Source organism: Carassius gibelio, chromosome B9 (assembly GCF_023724105.1).
Source record: "Carassius gibelio isolate Cgi1373 ecotype wild population from Czech Republic chromosome B9, carGib1.2-hapl.c, whole genome shotgun sequence".
Lineage (NCBI taxonomy): Eukaryota > Metazoa > Chordata > Actinopteri > Cypriniformes > Cyprinidae > Carassius > Carassius gibelio.
In genome coordinates, this window is record NC_068404.1 from 11,969,043 (window position 1) to 11,987,293 (window position 18,251).

General features: G+C 37.1%; 1 protein-coding gene across 3 annotated transcripts in view; it reads left to right on the forward strand.

Annotated features, from left to right (window-relative positions):
* thsd7ba (thrombospondin, type I, domain containing 7Ba) overlaps positions 1–18,251 on the forward strand; it is a 245,886-nt gene that overhangs the window by 89,800 nt on the left and 137,835 nt on the right. For all 3 annotated transcript variants that reach the window (XM_052564976.1, XM_052564978.1, XM_052564977.1), the window contains 2 exons: positions 2,911–3,240; positions 12,900–13,076. In XM_052564976.1, coding sequence (XP_052420936.1) covers positions 12,923–13,076 — 154 coding nt within the window. In that variant the 5' untranslated portion in view covers positions 2,911–3,240; positions 12,900–12,922. The remainder of the gene's footprint in view (positions 1–2,910; positions 3,241–12,899; positions 13,077–18,251) is intronic.

Sequence of the window (18,251 nt, forward strand, 5' to 3'; positions counted from 1 at the left end):
CTGACGCGGCGCTGGCGCATTGCTGCTACTGTGGGTGACATACAGGGAGACCGCCAACAAACCAGGATCTTGTCTTGTCTTCATGTTGAGCATAAATATAAAGCCTACTGATAAAGGACACCGTCACCAGTATTGAAGGCAAAATAGACTATGTTTGACAGGTGCAATATGCCAGTGGGTCACCAGCATAAGGTTTTCAAAAGGCATCACGCGAGTGTGAACATCACTACAACTAGAAAAAAAAAACGATTGTAATTCAAACGCAGCTCCTGTCGGCATTTAAACAGACCTTTGCTCTTAATTCCGATCCGTCCAACACAATAACGAAATCTGAGCAGGTCTAAAAACTGAAACGGTTGATGCTGCACTTTACACTTTGGAAAAGTTATATATATATATAGTTTAAAATATGAGCAGGCCTACAAGCTGCGATTGGTCTTGCTGCACTGTAATCATAGTTATTTATATTTTTCATTATATTTCATTATATGATATTGGTTTGAGACTGAGAGTATTTTATTTAGTGGAGAACTTTGCAGCAGTATTTTATTTCCTATTCTTTTTTTATTTTATATATATTTTATTAAAAAGTATTTTTAAATTTTATTTTAAACAAATTGTTTAAAAAGTTTATAGTAATAAACAACCTGCAGTTTAATGTTTGCATTTGTACCGAAAATGAACCGAACCGTGACTTTAAAACCGAGGTACGTACCGAACCACAATTTTTGCTTACCGTTACACCCCTAATATATATATATATATATACATACATACAGAAAACTATATTTTATTTTAATAATTTTAACCTTACTGACCCCAAACTTTTTAATTGGCACAGATATATTCATTTCCAAAGTATATGTAATAACATCAGTACAAAGTTTGAAATAGTAAATAGTATTTAAAAACCGCTTTTTGGCTATGAATCCACCATTTGCTCCAGCACTCTTGGCAGCAGAGTTTAAGTACTTCAAATGATAGGCTGCTAGTCCACTTTTTTCCTTTACATTTTGGTGAAGTTCAGCATTCTGCAACTTTTTGACACTCTTGCTCAGATCCACTGTCAATATCTCACAATCCCACACCCAAAACTGACATTCAGCTCCTGTAGGAAAGGACTTAGAAATGTCCAATCTTCGCTGCACCATTGTGCTTGTACAGTTAGGTATTTTTATTTTATATATATATATATATATATATTTTTTTTAAGCTGGCACAGTTCTGTCCATAGTAACTTTCCAACAAACACTTGATCTAGAATGGCCCATCAGAATAGGCAATGTTTTTTTACCTTGCTGCTTGCAGGGATTGAACCAGCATCATTCCAGTTACCAGCCCTAAACTCTGTCTACTGCTCCAACTTCTCCAACAGAGGAACTCTGTTTAATAACATCCACTTTCATCCTCATATCACTCATTCCATTATGTCACTTATCCAATGCACGTATTGCGTATAATGCATCTCATATGTATGCATTAAATAATGGCATAGACTGAAATGAGAAATGATGGGACCTGCAAAATGAAGTGAACAGCCAAGATCTTCCCATTTAAAAACTCCAAGCTACCAGAACATTCTTATCACAAATAAAAGATGAAACTGGGAATTGGAGAGCTTGTTGAAAATAATATCTTCAGCGTGATGGAGTCAAGATGGAGTCAACAGAATGTTGAACCCATAGATATGTACAGATGCCCTATTTGACCGCTCCCAATATGTTGACATATCCACCATCTTGGAACGGTCAACTTGACATCATTCACTATAATAATCAGTGAATATTCAAATAGAATCAGGCACTAATAATGCTCTCCATTGAGAGTTTTATGGGAAGCAATGTTCCAAGATAGACCCCTTTATGCTATCTCCTCACCACTGGAGTGTGACTGAAATCATGTGAATGAATCAATCAGGTTCTTCCTTTGTGGTACAGTCCCTCCTGCTTTTTTTATTTTTGCTCAGACTGAAACGTGCCACAAGCTTGAGGTTTGGGACACAATGGTGGGCACTTAAAAGCCCTGGGAAATAAGACAGAGGTCAGAGTTGGTGGAGGGAGGTAGAGCGTAGCATTGGAAGTCAATATATGGCTGTGGGTTAGAGAGAGGAGAGATGGAAAGAGGGCATGGGGTGTTAATAGAATGAAAGAATCAGCAGGATGAGCTAGCCAGTCCAGCATGCAGTGTTGACAGGTAATCATTGAATGCCAACCATGAGGAGGGAACAGAAGCAGCAGAACTCTGTCTCTTTACTTTTTTTAGTGTCTCTGATAGTGGATGACAGCCGATAAAGTGCTACGGTAATCTCACAGTGCTGACTGAAACTTGTGAAATGACACAATGATGTAAGATGCTATCGGCTATAGACCCTTATCATCTAAAACCCATGAGATATCATAATAAGTTTGACATCAGAGCTCCAAAAAGTGTAAGACTTTTCATTGGTTAGTCTTAATGTGCAAGGCACATTAAACGTTGTGCTGCTCAATAATTTTTAGTGTAGAAAGTGACATTTTATGATACTTTTATTAGTAGAATCTGTTTGAAATAGAAATCTTTAACGTTGTAAATGTCTTTATTATCACTTTTGAACAATTTCAAGCAGTCTTGCTGAGAAACTTGCCGGTATGCTAATGCTAAACTCTGAAGGTGTGAAGCAGTCTCCTGTGCTGAGAGCTATTTCTGTGACATCTGAGCTGTTTCCAGATTGATCATTTATGAGGTGTCCTGATATTTTGGAGGAGGCAGCAAGGCAGCTCACTAAGTTTTAGAACAAAACTAAACCAATTACCTCTGACTTCTCCAGGACTCATCTATAAAGTATGTGCTATTGTCTCAGAGCAGGTTTCCAACTATTTCTGTTTTGTTTGTCCAACCTAAAACCCTCTCTTTCTCTCGCCCCTTTTGCAGCACTGCTGGCTTCAGGACACTTCCTGGGAGGAATTTCCGGCAGTGGATACTTCATCCGGCAATCGCCAAAGGGTTATCTGTTCTCATGGTCGGTGATGGTGTGACAGACACATCTTTCACGCTCTGATCTTCCCGAGGGGGAGCCACTGAGGTTTAGCTGGCAGATGATGCATCAGGGGGAGGAGGAAAGGCCGTGTTTATCTGCTGTCCCTGGGTCACAGAGAACTTCTGAGGAGTATTCAGCTGCCAGCATCATCAGCAGGCCTCAGCCATCCAGCTGTTCACCTCACTGCCACAGCTAAAGTGATGAGTCCCAGTCTTCCCTTTCAGGTAGATACCACCGTTTCCTCGCTCTAATTGCCCGCTAGCCCAATTCCCCAGCCTGGGCTCAACCGTCTTGGAGTCTGTGATAGGTGGAAGTACAGTGTTATGTGAGAGGTCTCTGCCAAGCTGCGCTTGCTCCTTTCCCTGTGCAACTAGAACTAATGAAGAGAAATAGCTGCCATTTTTGGGTCCCCATTCTCACTGCATGTCACTTAGAGGAGACATCTATTCATTTAATTATAAGACCAGTCTGACAAGGTGGCTCAGCAGAGGTATCTCATTGTGTAATGTATGATCAGTATTTTAAAAAGCCCTTTACCAGTACGAATGAGTGAAGTGAAGTGACATACAGCCAAGTATGGTGACCCATACTCCGAATTCATGCTCTGCATTTAACCCATCCTAAGTGCACACACACAGAGCAGTGGGCAACCATTTATGCTGCGGCGCCCGCGGAGCAGTTGGGGGTTTAGTGCCTTGCTCAAGCGCACCTAAGTCGTGTTATTGCCAGCCCGAGACTCAAACCCACAACCCTAGGGTTAGGAGTCATACTCTCTAACCACTAGGCCACGACTTCCCCTAAAGGATTGTATTGATATAATATATGTTTTAACCCAAATACTGTAGTGCTGTTCAGGGGTCAGGGTTTGGCAGGTTAGCATGACCCTGTGCACAGTTTTTGTGTTGTCCCTTTTTGTATGGGTTATATTGTACTGGACTGCTTTTAAAGGAATCTATTTTATTCAGAAATTTCATTATTGGATGCTTTTAAAAAGTTTAGCTTGGGGAAATTTGGAATGTGTAACAAATATTAACCTGAATTAACTGATATACACTAACAGTCAAAAAGTTTAGAATAATTAAGGTTTTAAAATTTGCATATTATAATGATTTCTAAAGGATCATGTGATGTTGAAGACTGGACTAATAGCATTTTTTTTTTACATTTAGACCAAACTTATTGCACTCAACCTGTTAAAGGGGTCATAAGACATTGCTAAAATGAACATAATTTTGTGTATTTGGTGTAATGCAATGTTTTTATGCCGTTTAAGGTTAAAAAACACATTATTTTCAACAAAATGTACTTTATTGTTGCTCCTTTATGCCCAATCTTTCTGAAACATGTCTATTTTTTACAAAGCTCATCGCTCTGAAAAGTGAGGTGTATGCTGATTGGCCAGCTATCCAGTGTGTTTGATGCATTTCTAGTTGTGTCCTCTTTTGGAAGGCTAAACAAAATAGTTTTGCTTTTACAATGAAACATACACCGTCTCCATGACATGGCGGTGGCAGCAACAGCGAGAATAAAAGTTACACCTTCTTTCTTTGCGTGAACATTTGGATGTGTTATGCAAATCTTCCCATACAGTGACGTAGACATGTGGGAGCATTTAAATTAGGCATTTTAGGAGGGTGCTAAGTTAAAGAATATCTCTTTGGATTTGAGACTCTAGTTTTTGCAACTTAACAGATCTTCTTTATGCACCAAGAGCTTGTAACACTCCAAAGAGAAAGGAAAAATTTAAATCGCATCATATGACTCAACTAGCATCTGACAAAACATTATTATAATTTTTGCTAATCTTTTTTAGCAATCCTCTTTCTTTTAGATTAATGTTTATTTCCAAAGCCTTCTAAATAATACAAGTAATTTTGCCTCTTAAAACTAAAGGCAAACATTTATGTTAATAGACAAATGTATTAAAAAAGTTAAAATGCACTAGAACCTCAACCATGATGAGGATCAACCAATTTAAATTAGTAAAATTGAAACTGATCCACATGACTACTAAGAGAAAGTAACAGCAGCAGCATAAATTAAGCCAGTTAAATTTACAACAATGATAATATTTGAATAATACTTTACAAAAAAATGTTTCCAAGCTGCAATGCATGCTGGGAACTTGTGCAATATTGTTCAATGTAAAATTGTTTGTTCAGGTGACTCAATTTGAAAACATTTGGATATGTTGTGAACAAATACTTGAGTATCTAAAGAAGTTAAACAAAACAAAAACAAAAAAATTAGAAAAAAAAAAAAGAAAAGAAAAATTTTGCTTGCCACGTTTAGAGTATTTTTGTTCAGTTCACACAAAAATATTATAATGGCTTCTACTAAAACAAAAATATTTGTTAAGAGTTGCCTTTGCTTGTATAAAAATTAATACATTTCAGTGTGGTAGTATTTAGTCACAGTATTTAGTCACATACACAACTTGCTTTAAGCAGAGATGCTCACAAGTCTCTGAGCTAGAGTCCAAGTCAAGTCTCAAGTCTCTGAGCTCGAGTCCAAGTCAAGTCTCAAGTCTCTGAGCTAGAGTCCAAGTCAAGTCTCAAGTCTCTTTATTATATTAAGTCTCTGGTTATAATAAATGTTGCATCACGTACAGCGACCCATCCAAGCTGCTTAGAACACTGAATAGCTATATATAAGGAATTCAAAGCATGTAATATGTTATTATGACAACTCTATCTATTAGCATACAATATCAACTTTGATTTTGGTATATAATCAGTGTAAACAGGCTATTGCAACATGACAAAAACACCAAGAATGCTTTACTTTTAAGTTAATATCTGTATTTTGCATGTATGGATTCAGTAATGGCTTTCTGTCTGTCCTGGCTGTATAGCTGCACACCTCTTGTCTGGCTTAAGAATGAACAAAGCTACGCTGACTTATGTTATTCATACAATACCTACTCACAAATAAACATCAAAAACAAAGCCGGCTGCAATGAATTTCTGTGCAAAACAGCTTTTACTACAAACACTTCCACACAAGAACATTGGGTAACACTTTAGAATAAGGTTCCATTAGTTAATGTTAGTTAACTACTTTCGTTAACATGAACTAAGCAAGTACAATCCTTCTACAGCATTTATAAGTCTTAGTTCATGTTAATTTCAACATTTACTAAATGCATTATTTAACTCAAAAGTTGTTCTTGTTAACATTAGTTAATGCACTGTGAATTACCATGAACTAACAATGAATAACTGTATTTTCATTAACTAACATTAACGAAGATGAATAAATACAGTAATAAATGTATTATTCATTGTTTGTACATGTTAATTAATACATTAACTTACATTAACTAATGGAACCTTATTCTAAAGTGTTACCGAACATTGTTATCACACAAGAACATTTTGATAGAGAACCAAAAATATTTAAAGTAGATAAAATTAGAATAAATAAAATGGAAATGTCTACATACTATTACTACTGTAAACTTTGCAAATAGGACATCAGCCCCTTCAAGTCAATGAACAATAACAAAGTGGGCTGCAATGAATATCTGTGCAAAACGTCATGGCTCGGCTCCTACCCAATGACAGAGGCACGCAGGTTTTTTTCCACTGGAGTACTCACGTGAAGGATGCGTGCACAACTAATAACTAATATCATCACGCTATAAAGGGTTGGCCTGCGCTGGGTGCGCCCCTCCCCCTATAACTGTTCTATCTCGCGGAGGAGCTCATTTGTGTGCATCTGTGTGAAACATGCGCTCTGAAACACGCATATGAAAAAAGAGCGACAGAAAGAACGGCTCCCCTCCAGCCGTGACTCGGCTCCCATCGTTCATGTTTATGAGCCGTTCAAAAGAATCGGTTCGTTCGCGAACGTCACAACTCTAACAGCGAGCTCATCTGACGTTTACTAAAAATAAACATTGTTCACGAGTCCCGGAGCTCGAGTCCGAGTCGAGTCTGAAGTCTTTCGAGGACGAGTCTCAAGTCGAGTCTGAAGTCACTGTTTGTGCGACTTAAGTCGCACTCGAGTCCGAGTCTCAAACTCGAGTCCCCATCTCTGGCTTTAAGCAACAGCTAGCAGCCTGGATTTGGTGTTACTCGAATGCCTTTTTTTTTTAGCAATGTCATTAGCAGAGGTCAGTCATAATTAAATTATTCTGTAAATGAATGTGCAATAATGGAGGTCAATGAGATGAAGTGTATATCATTCAGCTAGTCGTATGTTCTCAACTTGGCCACCCTTCTCCATGTAAAAGAAATGTATTGAGCTACTTCTATTTGGCTACTTCATTTCATGTCATTTATTTATTTATTTTTCATTTTTAGTAAAACTTTTTAATGAGGCAAAAGGTACCAAGTTCACCTTTAAAATACTTTTTTCCTTCCTTTTGTTAATGCCAGCTTGCTAATACAGCAGGTAGGGGCTTATTATCAAGTTGTGTGCATCTGTGGTTTTTATGGACAAATAAGGCAGCCGGAAATGACAGGTGCTGTTCAAAGGTTTGCTCAGCTTGTCGAACACAAGCCAATTGGACGCATTACTGTATGGAAATTCAAGCGAAGGGAAGGGAAGGCGTCCGTGATACAGTAAACAGGATTAGGAGCTTTTGTTTCCTTTGCTGTCAGAGCCAGTGGTGTCCTGTAGAGAGAGATCTAATGGAACGTGTCTGGCTGAGGCTGCATTAGACCTGTTACAGACTGTGCTTTAGTGTCTGTTGTGGGAGTTGTAATCAAACGTTAATTAGCAGGCCCACCTGTTTACAGACAGATCTGCTCGGATGCCCTTTCCCATGTGAAGATTTGAGGAAGTATTGCACATTTCAAACAGACAATGCTGTGTTGAATCTTTTCAGGCACAGTGGTAAGTAGGAAACGCTGCTTATTCTTTTCAAATGTTTTATTTTGCTTTAGAGTTGGAAGGTCTTTGGACAGGGGAGAAAAATAGCTCACAGGAGGTTGGGTGGACACGGTTGCTGATGGTGCTTTTGTAAAACTGCTTACCAGTTAGACTGTTTTGCACAAAATCCCATCGGTAACACTATTTGTTGTCCACATCTATTCATTTATTGAAAATTACTTTCATGTTGACTGTTTTTATGGCAAAATAAAGGCAAAAAAGTAAATGTGATGCAGCTGTGCTGATGTTATTGTAATGATATAAGAATATAGAAGATTACTTGAACAGAAAACCTCAAATGTTAAATATGTTATTTAGGATTTATACATCGGATTGGTTCTGAAAAAAAATGGTATCAGTGCATCCCTAGTTAGTTTAGGTTTTAAATGCCATGAGTTGCAACTAAAATCGTCATGCTATTTATAAATTAATATCTCATAGTTATTAATAACATAATGAAGTTTTAATAATGCATTTAATAATGATTATGTAAATGATTGGTTTATAACTGTACACTTAATTGTTTAAGTGAAATTAACATGTTTTTACTTGGTTACACCACATGACATTTTAGAGTAATTGAAACGAACTTTTCTTTAAAATGGTAATAATTTTTTTTATTTATTTCTGAAAACTAATATGAATATAACAGAGTGGATTTTATGGACCTTGGCAGGGCCATCTTCTGGGCAGTGCAGCTGATGTGGTCGCACCGGGCCCTGCAGAGAACGGACCGATGGGAGCTAAATCTCCCTTTCTTCCACCGGGACGACCCTGGATCTTGGCAGTTTAAACTAGACTTTTTTTTTTATCCATCTCATGGACAGCCTAATTTGTCATTAACCCATGTAGCAGAATGACAGCTTGTGAAATGATGCATGTAATAAAAGTAACCACTAACTACTGTGCATATACTGTACTTTAGATGTGGTTGTCAAACACAGAAACCGTAGCACATTTAGACGTAACACTAGATCACATGGCAAGAATGGTGAAAAGCCGCCTGTTTTTGATGTGAAATTCACTGCCTCAGCTAAAACTGTTAAATTAATTCCCATGTGCTTCTTTGAAGATATATTTCAGCATGTGAATTTTCACACCAATCTGAAAACCTACCAAAGCTGGGAAGATGTTCAGCCTGCTGACAAAGTGTACTTTTAACTGACCTTTGACCCTAAGCCTATAGAATTGGAACCTATGCATATTTAAATGTGATGGCTTATTACCCATTCGAGGCAGTATAATTTAAAATCTGTATGGGAGACAGTGACTATGTCTGAAAGAGTTAACTCATGTGCTTCTTGAGAAAATCTCGACTGAAGTGTCATGAAACTCTCTCAGGTTCTTTAGACTGCACACTGTGTTCCAGTCTGAGCCCACAAGCTTTGTTTGACCTAGTTATTCTAAAAAGCAGCGCAGGACTTTGACGCATTCGTTTTCCAGGATGGCTGTTGCTGGTACGGCGGGTGACAGGCACATGTAGGAATGTGCGTCAGTATTCACATCCTCCCTACAGCTGACAGGTCACAGGGAAAAGGCCACATCCATCATGCCGAGGTTTTTCACTCTCAGTCTGTGAATGTTTGCTTAGCTATATGTAACCTTTTGTAAATCTTCACTGTAAATACTGAATTTTATGTTGTTCAGGTTTTGTGGTGTACATGCCTATACAATAATTTATAGGCCTGTTTTTGTTCTTGGAAAGTATATATGTAGGGCCTTATGATTTCCGCGATGCAGTAAATGCGGACGGAATCGCCGAATCCAGTCATAAAAAATGGAATTCACAGTTTAACGTGGAATGTCACAAAATTTGTCAAATTTTGAATGAATTAATAAAAGGTACATCATTATATTTAAATCAAATCACGATATGGACTTGTATCTGTAAATCTGCGTGTCTCTGTTAATGAATGGTGCAGGAACACGGTTTCGTCTATTACATTCATGGAATCGCGCATGATGCTCGCAGTGATTTCAGCGTCTGCTCTCTCTGTAATTAACAACGTGAAAACAATGAGGAACATCTCCAGAATTGTTCTGAGAATGACTTCATGAGCACTTGACCGTTTGATTTGAGTAAAACTAGCGTCATATCACATACACAGATCTGTAAACGTATTCAAGGCAACCCGTCAAAATAAAAGTCTGGTTTAGTTTAAAGACAGTATTTGCCAGAAATGTATTACTATTTTTCAGCAGAATGTACAAAGCCCAGTACTACTAAAAAGAATCAAACATTACTTTTAAGGAATAATCACACAACATTTCTTCCATGTTTTAATTTTAATAGTAGATCCCCTTTGTATACCAATTTTTTTTTTTTTTTAAGATTTAAAGATATGAATTAAAAGATTCCTTAATTCAATGACTAAAAAAATGTAAAAACACAACAGAATTTCTGTGGGGAGAAAAACATTTCATAAGGCTACTGTAAGAATTTTTTTTTATAAATTAAGTTGTTTTATTCATTTAAATAACTAGACATGCTAAAACACAGAATTCGGTTAAAATAATACAATAAAATATATTGTGAAGAAAAAATAAAACATTTCATAGTGTCCTAAACATGAATGTGAAAATAAAAGGTGAACAGGTGAAAAGTTTCCTGATTTTAATTAATTAGATATGCTTTTTGATTGCTAAAATTTAATTTAACCATTCAAAAAAGAGTCGAGAAAAATTACAATGGAAAAAAACGGAATCCAGAAAAATTAAAAGGGAAAAAACGGAATCTGGAAAAAAATAAAACTGATTTCATAGGGCCCTATATATGGCATGCCTGTAAATAGGTTAGTATAAAGAGGATAAAAGGAATAACTTAATGGTATTTTATTTGCATTGTTATTTGCATTAATATCTCTGAATCAAATTTGAATAAAAAAAAAATACATATTGAAAATACAAACTTAATTTGGGGTCAGTAAGTTTTTTTAAAGATTAATATTTTATCATTAATACTGTATTTACTTTATAATGTTAATATATTTTAATAATTTTAATCTTAAAGGATACATCACATTTCCATTTTAAATCAGTTCTGATCCATCACAGTTTCCACAAAAATATTGAGCAGTACAACTGTTTATGGCATTGATAATCATATGTAAGAAATGTTTCTTGAACACCAAATGAGCATAAGAATTGATTTCTAATGAATCATGTGACGTTGAAGATCATAGAAATGACATCACAGGAATAAATTATTATTATTTAAAAAATTATAATTAAATTTCACAATATTACTGTTTTTCCTTGGTCACCACAGCATTGGCTTCTCACTGCTCCGGGTATGTGTTCACGGTGTGTGTGTGTGTGTTTCACTACTCACTGCTGTGTGTGTGCACTAGGTGTAAACTCCCCTTCCCTTCCCTTCCCTTCCCGCCCCGCCCCGCCCCTGCCCTCCCTCAAATAAATGCAGCCTTGATTAACTATAACATATTTAATTGACAAACATTTACCAAGTCCAAGCTTTTGAACAATACTGTACACAATTATACAAATTAAAATACGAATAATTTCCAAACATATATATTTACTGATATATAGCTTATCTAATTAATATTAACTCAGACATTATTTTGAAACAAGTGCTACTTAGCCTCAGAAGGAATTGTTTAGCAGGTTTTGAGAAAAAGTTGTTGAGTGTCTGAATGAAAGCTAACCTACAGGTCATCATCACTTATTTATTCCCTTAGAAACGTTAAACTGAAATATGCTATCAAAAATTGAATAGGCCAAGCTGCAAAGACCCAAGACAACGGGCTCTAGCCTCTTTAAGAGGATTTCTGTGTATACCCTTTTAAAAATACCTAATTCTATCAAGATATTTACTTGTGGGAGCTGTTAAAGGATAAGAGATCTTTTTTTTTTTTCATTCTGCCATGGCCTCTCATCATATTCCTCTCATATCAGATTTTCCTGCGACACTGCTGAAGCAATGAAATAAAAATCTAATTTTCCCAAATGAAATCAACCAAAAAACCAATTGGGAGCTGCAGGCTTTCCCTGAGAAATCACATCAGAATAATTCCACATTCCAAACACATATTTTTGTCTGATAGCAATTCATCCATCAATACACCGATTCTGTCTAGCCACCTCGAACAGATCGTCCGCAGGTAATGCATTGTATGCCGTCTCCATAAGAAAAAAATCAATCAAAATTTTAATTCAGATAATACTGTATTACACGGGTCTATGCAGAGCTGTCCCATATATGAAACAATGATGCTATAAAATATAGAGATCCCCATTTCTCACCGCAGGACTGGCGCGAATGAATAACCTTGGTTTGTGCTGTTTAAATGAGTTACTTTCCCATTTCGGTTGTCAATGGAGAAGTTTATTACATGTGAGAGGCATGACGTGAATCCGGTCCATTGCATATTTGCCATTTGAATGGTGTGCAGATTTCCATCAGTCAGTGCATGAAACAAAACAAAGCTTGTGTGTGCACAGATACGGTATAAGATGTTCATAGTTCAAGATCAGCTGCTTCAAAAAGTGAATAGTACAAATACAATAGAGTACAACTGCCATCTTGAAATGTTTGCTAAAAAGTTCCTTGTCAATCAGATATGCATTGAAATTCCCTCTCACCTATACACATGCTTGGAAAGTCAGTGATTTCAGAACTAATCCTTCACCCCAAGGATATGAATTACAGCGGCGGGGGACAGAATTAAATGAGTTGCAATAAAAAGGTGTTAATACCCTCAATTACTTGAGGGCTGAAAGACCCAGAGCTCTGCCTGTGTTTACCATTGTAGTTGCCGCATCAATGCGTGCAGCTTTAAAACAGAAGGATCCCGATCATTCAGTGATCGTGAATAGCATGTGCTCAATTTCACGTCCTTGAGGATTAAATGACTAGTCAAATGCATGCTGGTGATTAATAGAATGATTCCCTAGAGCTGTTTATCACACTTGGCTGGTGTATTCAACCCCTAACAGGTGAGAGAAAGCATAATCATCAGTTTGCTTTTGTTTTTTGTTTTTGCAGGACTAAAAGTGGACAGGACTTCAATGGGCTGGACTATGATTCTAAAAGATGACTCCGGTGTAACGGGCTGGTCATGGCGTTTTGGGAACTACCTACTGCTCTCTATGTCTCTAATTGGAATGCAAGTGAGGTCAGACCTGGAATTTCCAAAGGACAGACACTATGTTTGGAAAATGGGTAAGCGCGTTGTCTATGATGTCTATTCCTGTGATATGGAGATTTCTACTATAGATCTCTTTTTAATGGCTCCGCTTTGATGTTTTTCCCTCCTGTTAGCATTACACAGCATCCATCCATCCGTCCATTCAGGATTTTATCTCACTCTAGCTCCAAGCAATACGATGTTTATCAGGAACTAGCGTAACAAATTCCTCCGTGCCGTTTCAGCATTTCATGCTGCTATCTTCCTTCTAATGCTTAATTATTACTGTGCTGTCTAAGATGTGGCCTAGCAGTAATGTGCTCTGTTTTCATTTACTCATCTTTTTTTCGTTTTTTTCTCATTTTTTTCTAAATCAGTTGTATGGAGCACAAAGGTAAATGTTTCAAAGAATGTCCCAGGCTGCTCTTTTCTCAACCTGGGGTCATTGAAAAAACTTAAGCTGCAGTGAACACTAGTGGCCGTATAACCAACAACTTTTATTCCTTTTCATACAAATTATAATTCGAGAGGCAGATTATTATTAATAAAGACTTATTTTCCTGCATTTCATTGAATAATACTGTTAAGTCTATGTATGTATGGCTTTTCTGGCATAGTAAACTTTCTAAGTAGCTCAGCTGATACAGAGTTTTGATGTAAGGCACTTTAGTTTGAACCTGTTCATTAGTGGTCGACCAATATAGCTTTTTTTTGACATCCGATGCCAAAGCTGATATCTTGGAAAGCAGGGTGGCCGATAGATGATATAAAGCCGATATACATATTTTTTTTTATTTTAATTAACTTTTAAGAAGTTTTAAATAATTTGACAATGGATTAAGAAATGTGTAAAATAAACATACGTATAATTTAGATATCAAAGTATTTCAAATTTATAAGCACCACATTTCACAATATCTCACACTAGTTTGCAAGGTTTGTTAAAATAAATGTTCATTAGTTATTCAAAGATTTGTTAAAATTATAAAAAAGCGGTGAGTTAAATTGCTTAATGCTGACAGCAGACGAGAAAGTATTATTAGGTTTGCCTTTCTATTACTAATAATATAAAAGCAATCATTGTAATTCTTTTTGTATACATTAATTCCTTTGTTTAACCATTCTATTTGATTATTAGACAGACTTCTATCAGTATTAGACAGAACTGTTAACAACACAGTAAACAAGAGAGAGAATGTGAGCACTGTGTGCACTGCTCAGATGCTGCCGTTCTCAGCGATGTCAAAATAAAAGTCCAGCCTAAACCACATCGGGCAAGCAGAAAAACTTATCGTCCGATGCCGATATTTGAAAAATGACAAATATCAGCCAATATATTGGCCTTGTCGATATATTGGTCAACCACTACGGTTCATATTGTTTCAGATAAAACTGAATGTGCTTTTAGTTCCACTCCAAGGACATTTCACTTTAAAAGAAAGAATCAACTTAATTTAATAAAAAAAAAATGAAATACAATTATTTGGCATAAATTACCCTGGGTTGTCTTTTCTGTACAGTGAAAGTGAAAGGACACCACAGCTGTTCTTGATTCACTTCACTTTCATTTCAAGCAGTGTGGTCATTCTGCTAAATTTCTACTTGTGTGTCAAACTGATGAAAGGAACTTTAATGACTGATTTGGAACAACTTGGAGGCGAATAAATTATGACAGAATTTTCACTTTTGGGTGAAATATCCCTTTAATTGCATTGTATTGACTCTGAACTCTGTTCACTTGTGTCTTTGTGGAAAAACCGTCTTTCATCTGTTTCTTTTTTCCCCCACTGAGAATCCCTCATTCACACAGCTCCCAACATCACAACGACACTGACATCTTACGCTGGAATGAAAAACTCTGCCGAGTTTGATCAAGGGATCCTGTGTGGATGTGGGTCTGTTAGCATAATATATGCTCTGAGAAAGATTATCCATCTCTTGCCGAACAATGACAGGCCCTACTGCAGAGAACGTAATCACACATATAATGATGTATATAGTAATCTATTCCTAGTCCTCAAAGCTGGAGTAATTACCTACCGTTATGCCTAGCTCGAGATTTATGGGCTTTGCCAAGGCATTCTGAAGTAAGGCAGGATTTTCTACATGTTGTGCTCAGTTTCACAAACAAGAAAATCTGATTCCGACCCTTAATCTCTCTGCTTCTGTCAGAACAGGTTTGATTTTTCCCCTCGCTGCAATGATTGATTCCAGATAAGGACTTTTACCCTCGGCGTGCGCAACTTTCTGCAGCTGTTGACTTCAAAATATTTGATGAATGAAACGCGAAGGAATTTGCATTCCATAAATGATTTAAAACACCCAAAGGTGATTCAATTTGAGCCTGATTGTTGTCCTTGCTTTGCCTCAAAGAAGCAGACCTGCCGAATGAAGCAAAAAGCCCTTGGAGTAACGAACGCAGTGCGTCGCTCTCAGATCAGCAGTGTGGAAAATGAAGTAATGAATTTAAACTCACTGCCTCGGATGTTTTCTTTGTCCCTGTGAGTGTGGTTTCAACCTTTTTTGTACACAAAGGCCTCATTGGCTTTATGATCAGCGCTTTCATGCGCTTCCCCTCAGTGTGAAGATGTTACTACTCAAAAGACAAAGAGATTGATGAACAACACTTGGAAAAAGCCTGTACGCAGAAAGATTCTAATCAGATCGTCGTGAGCAAGGCTGTGATATCTCCCCCAAACAGTGACGGCTGATATATATCGCAAAAAAAATGAGAAATCACACCGCTGAATACATTTTAACGCTTTTTGGTGCGAGAATGACTGACGACAGGCATTGTACAAGCATCTGATATGTCAATGGCTGTTAGGATTGACATCAAATATTTATAGAAAGGATTATCATATGGTTGGACCAATTAGCAATGCCTTACAGAGCATGAGAGATTGCCGGTGTAAATTATTAATGACTTGATTATAAAGTCAACTCAGTTCCGCTCAGCTGATTTTGAATTATTAGCTTGTAGTGATGGTTAACTTCTGAGGTGCTGGTTGTGGTTGTTGACTACTTTTCTAGCTAGTCAGCATCTCTGTAAATGTCAAAGTCTGGGAAACATTTCATTGCCTCGTTGTCGGTTCATATGACTCTACACTTGTGGTAATTGGTGTCCTATAATTCTTCTAGGCGTTTAACCACAGGCAGAGATGAGTTCAAATGAGTGTTCAACTGTTCACTAAGTGAAACCGCTTCCTCAGTTGGCAGACCAGTGTGACTCTTCACGTTATGGAGAGCTGATGTGTGCTTTAGGCTTGACCTTCATCACTGTCTGAGAAACAGGGGGGACCCAAGGCTGTGGGTAATGGGATGATCATTTAGCTCCTTAAACAAAGCACTCTCATTAGGGCCTGTGAGAAACAATCCCTTCTGCTCCATTTTTCAACAGTGACTGCCTGAGGAGAGGGAGAATGAGAGTCATCAGTGATTTGACTATAGACAGGGTTTCTGCATGTGATTTTCATCTGAAATCAAAGGAGTCTGCTGAAAATGTGAGCATTGTTCTCAATAAGTCACCTGAATGGGCTTTTAACAAGCCACAAATAATGGCAAGTTTAGTTAGCATTGTCAACCCTCATGCACAGTAGAAATATTGCATATTATTATTATTTTTTTTTTTTGCTTCGTTATCGCCAAAACTCTCTCTATTTTGTTGGAAATTATTAAACCGTTGTTGCTTGAGAAGTCTGTCCGAAGTCAGTTTTGTCAGGTACCTTTGTGGGCAAACGCTGCCTACAAAATCATTAGCTACAGTACATTTCCATTTCCCTTCAAATTATGCAAATTAAAATTGTGAAGTAAAAATATAGCCAGTGGAATTGCTTCAATTTTGCAACAACTCCCATATATTGAAAAAAAGATTTTATACTCATCTTTGGCTGCTTTTAAGTTTAAGGGGATTTCTTTGCCATTAATGCTTGGATAACCACTTATTTACACTGCACATATCTGCGGCGCATTACGTCTCTAACACAGCCACCGTGGCTGATCGTGTTCACTCTAGTCGCAGTTATGCGATGCAACTGACATTGATAGGTCATGTCAATGGCGAATGTAGTCTTAAAATAAAGAAGAGTCCAAGGCACTTCTTCTGGTCCAAACAAGTTTAAAAGCCTTTATTCACATTCTGGCCATCTCAATAAACATTCAAATTGCCTAAAAATCTGCACACATATGCATTTCGGCCTTCTGCCTTCCTCAGAGTGTGTCAGGTATCAAACGAATGAAATGTGTAGATATAATTAGTCTGACATTGGAAGAAACCAAAAAAAGCTATTACAAAAAAGGACATACAACCTGGTGTAACGATTGATCACAGTAAACGAGAGATCCAGAAGCAGTGTGTTTAATGGGTAATCCAAAATACAGTATCCAAACAGGCTAGAGGTCATAACCAAAGAAATCAGTCCAGAAACAAAACAAACAAGAACAAGAAACTAGAAAACACAAGGAATGTGAGAAAACCGGGTGACGTAAAAATAAGGGCCCCATGAAAACAGAAAGAGAAAGACTGGTATTTATAGACAGGATAACAAAGAAAGTGGAGACAGCTAAATGTTAAAACAGGTGTGCAATTAACTGTGATGAAGGGACAAAGGTATGTGGGAAATGTAGTGCCTGAGGTGAAGTCCTTATGGGGAAGTGAGACCACTAGTGGACACCCAGGGAATCACAGACCAGACCCTGTCACACCTTGTTAGCCATTACAAAGTATGGCGAAAATAGAGATAGAAAGAGAGAGAAATTACAATAATAATTATTAAAGGGTCATTAAAGGGTTAAAAAATCATACTGATGGTTTCCCAAAAATTGAGTAAAATCTAATTCTTCATTAATCCCAGGAAAAATGGTAGCTCTCAACTGAAATATCCAAGAAGTTTCCCTTTGTAAAAGTCTTTGTAGTCTATCACACTTTCTAACAGATCCATTCACTGTTTTCAAATCAATAATTTTTAAGTAGAGGGATTAGCATCATGAACAGACACATAATGTACTGCCATATAAATTGTGTTTCTTGTACATATTTCATTTGTGTGATCCCATAATCTATCTTGCAACCTAAGTTTAGTTTGACCCACACAGAAACAGTTAAAAGGACATTCTCACAATTTATAAAGGATTTGATCAAATACATTTTCTTTGTGCAGAGATCTACAAATGACTAGGTTTGAATGACATTGTCACAATGATTGGAATGT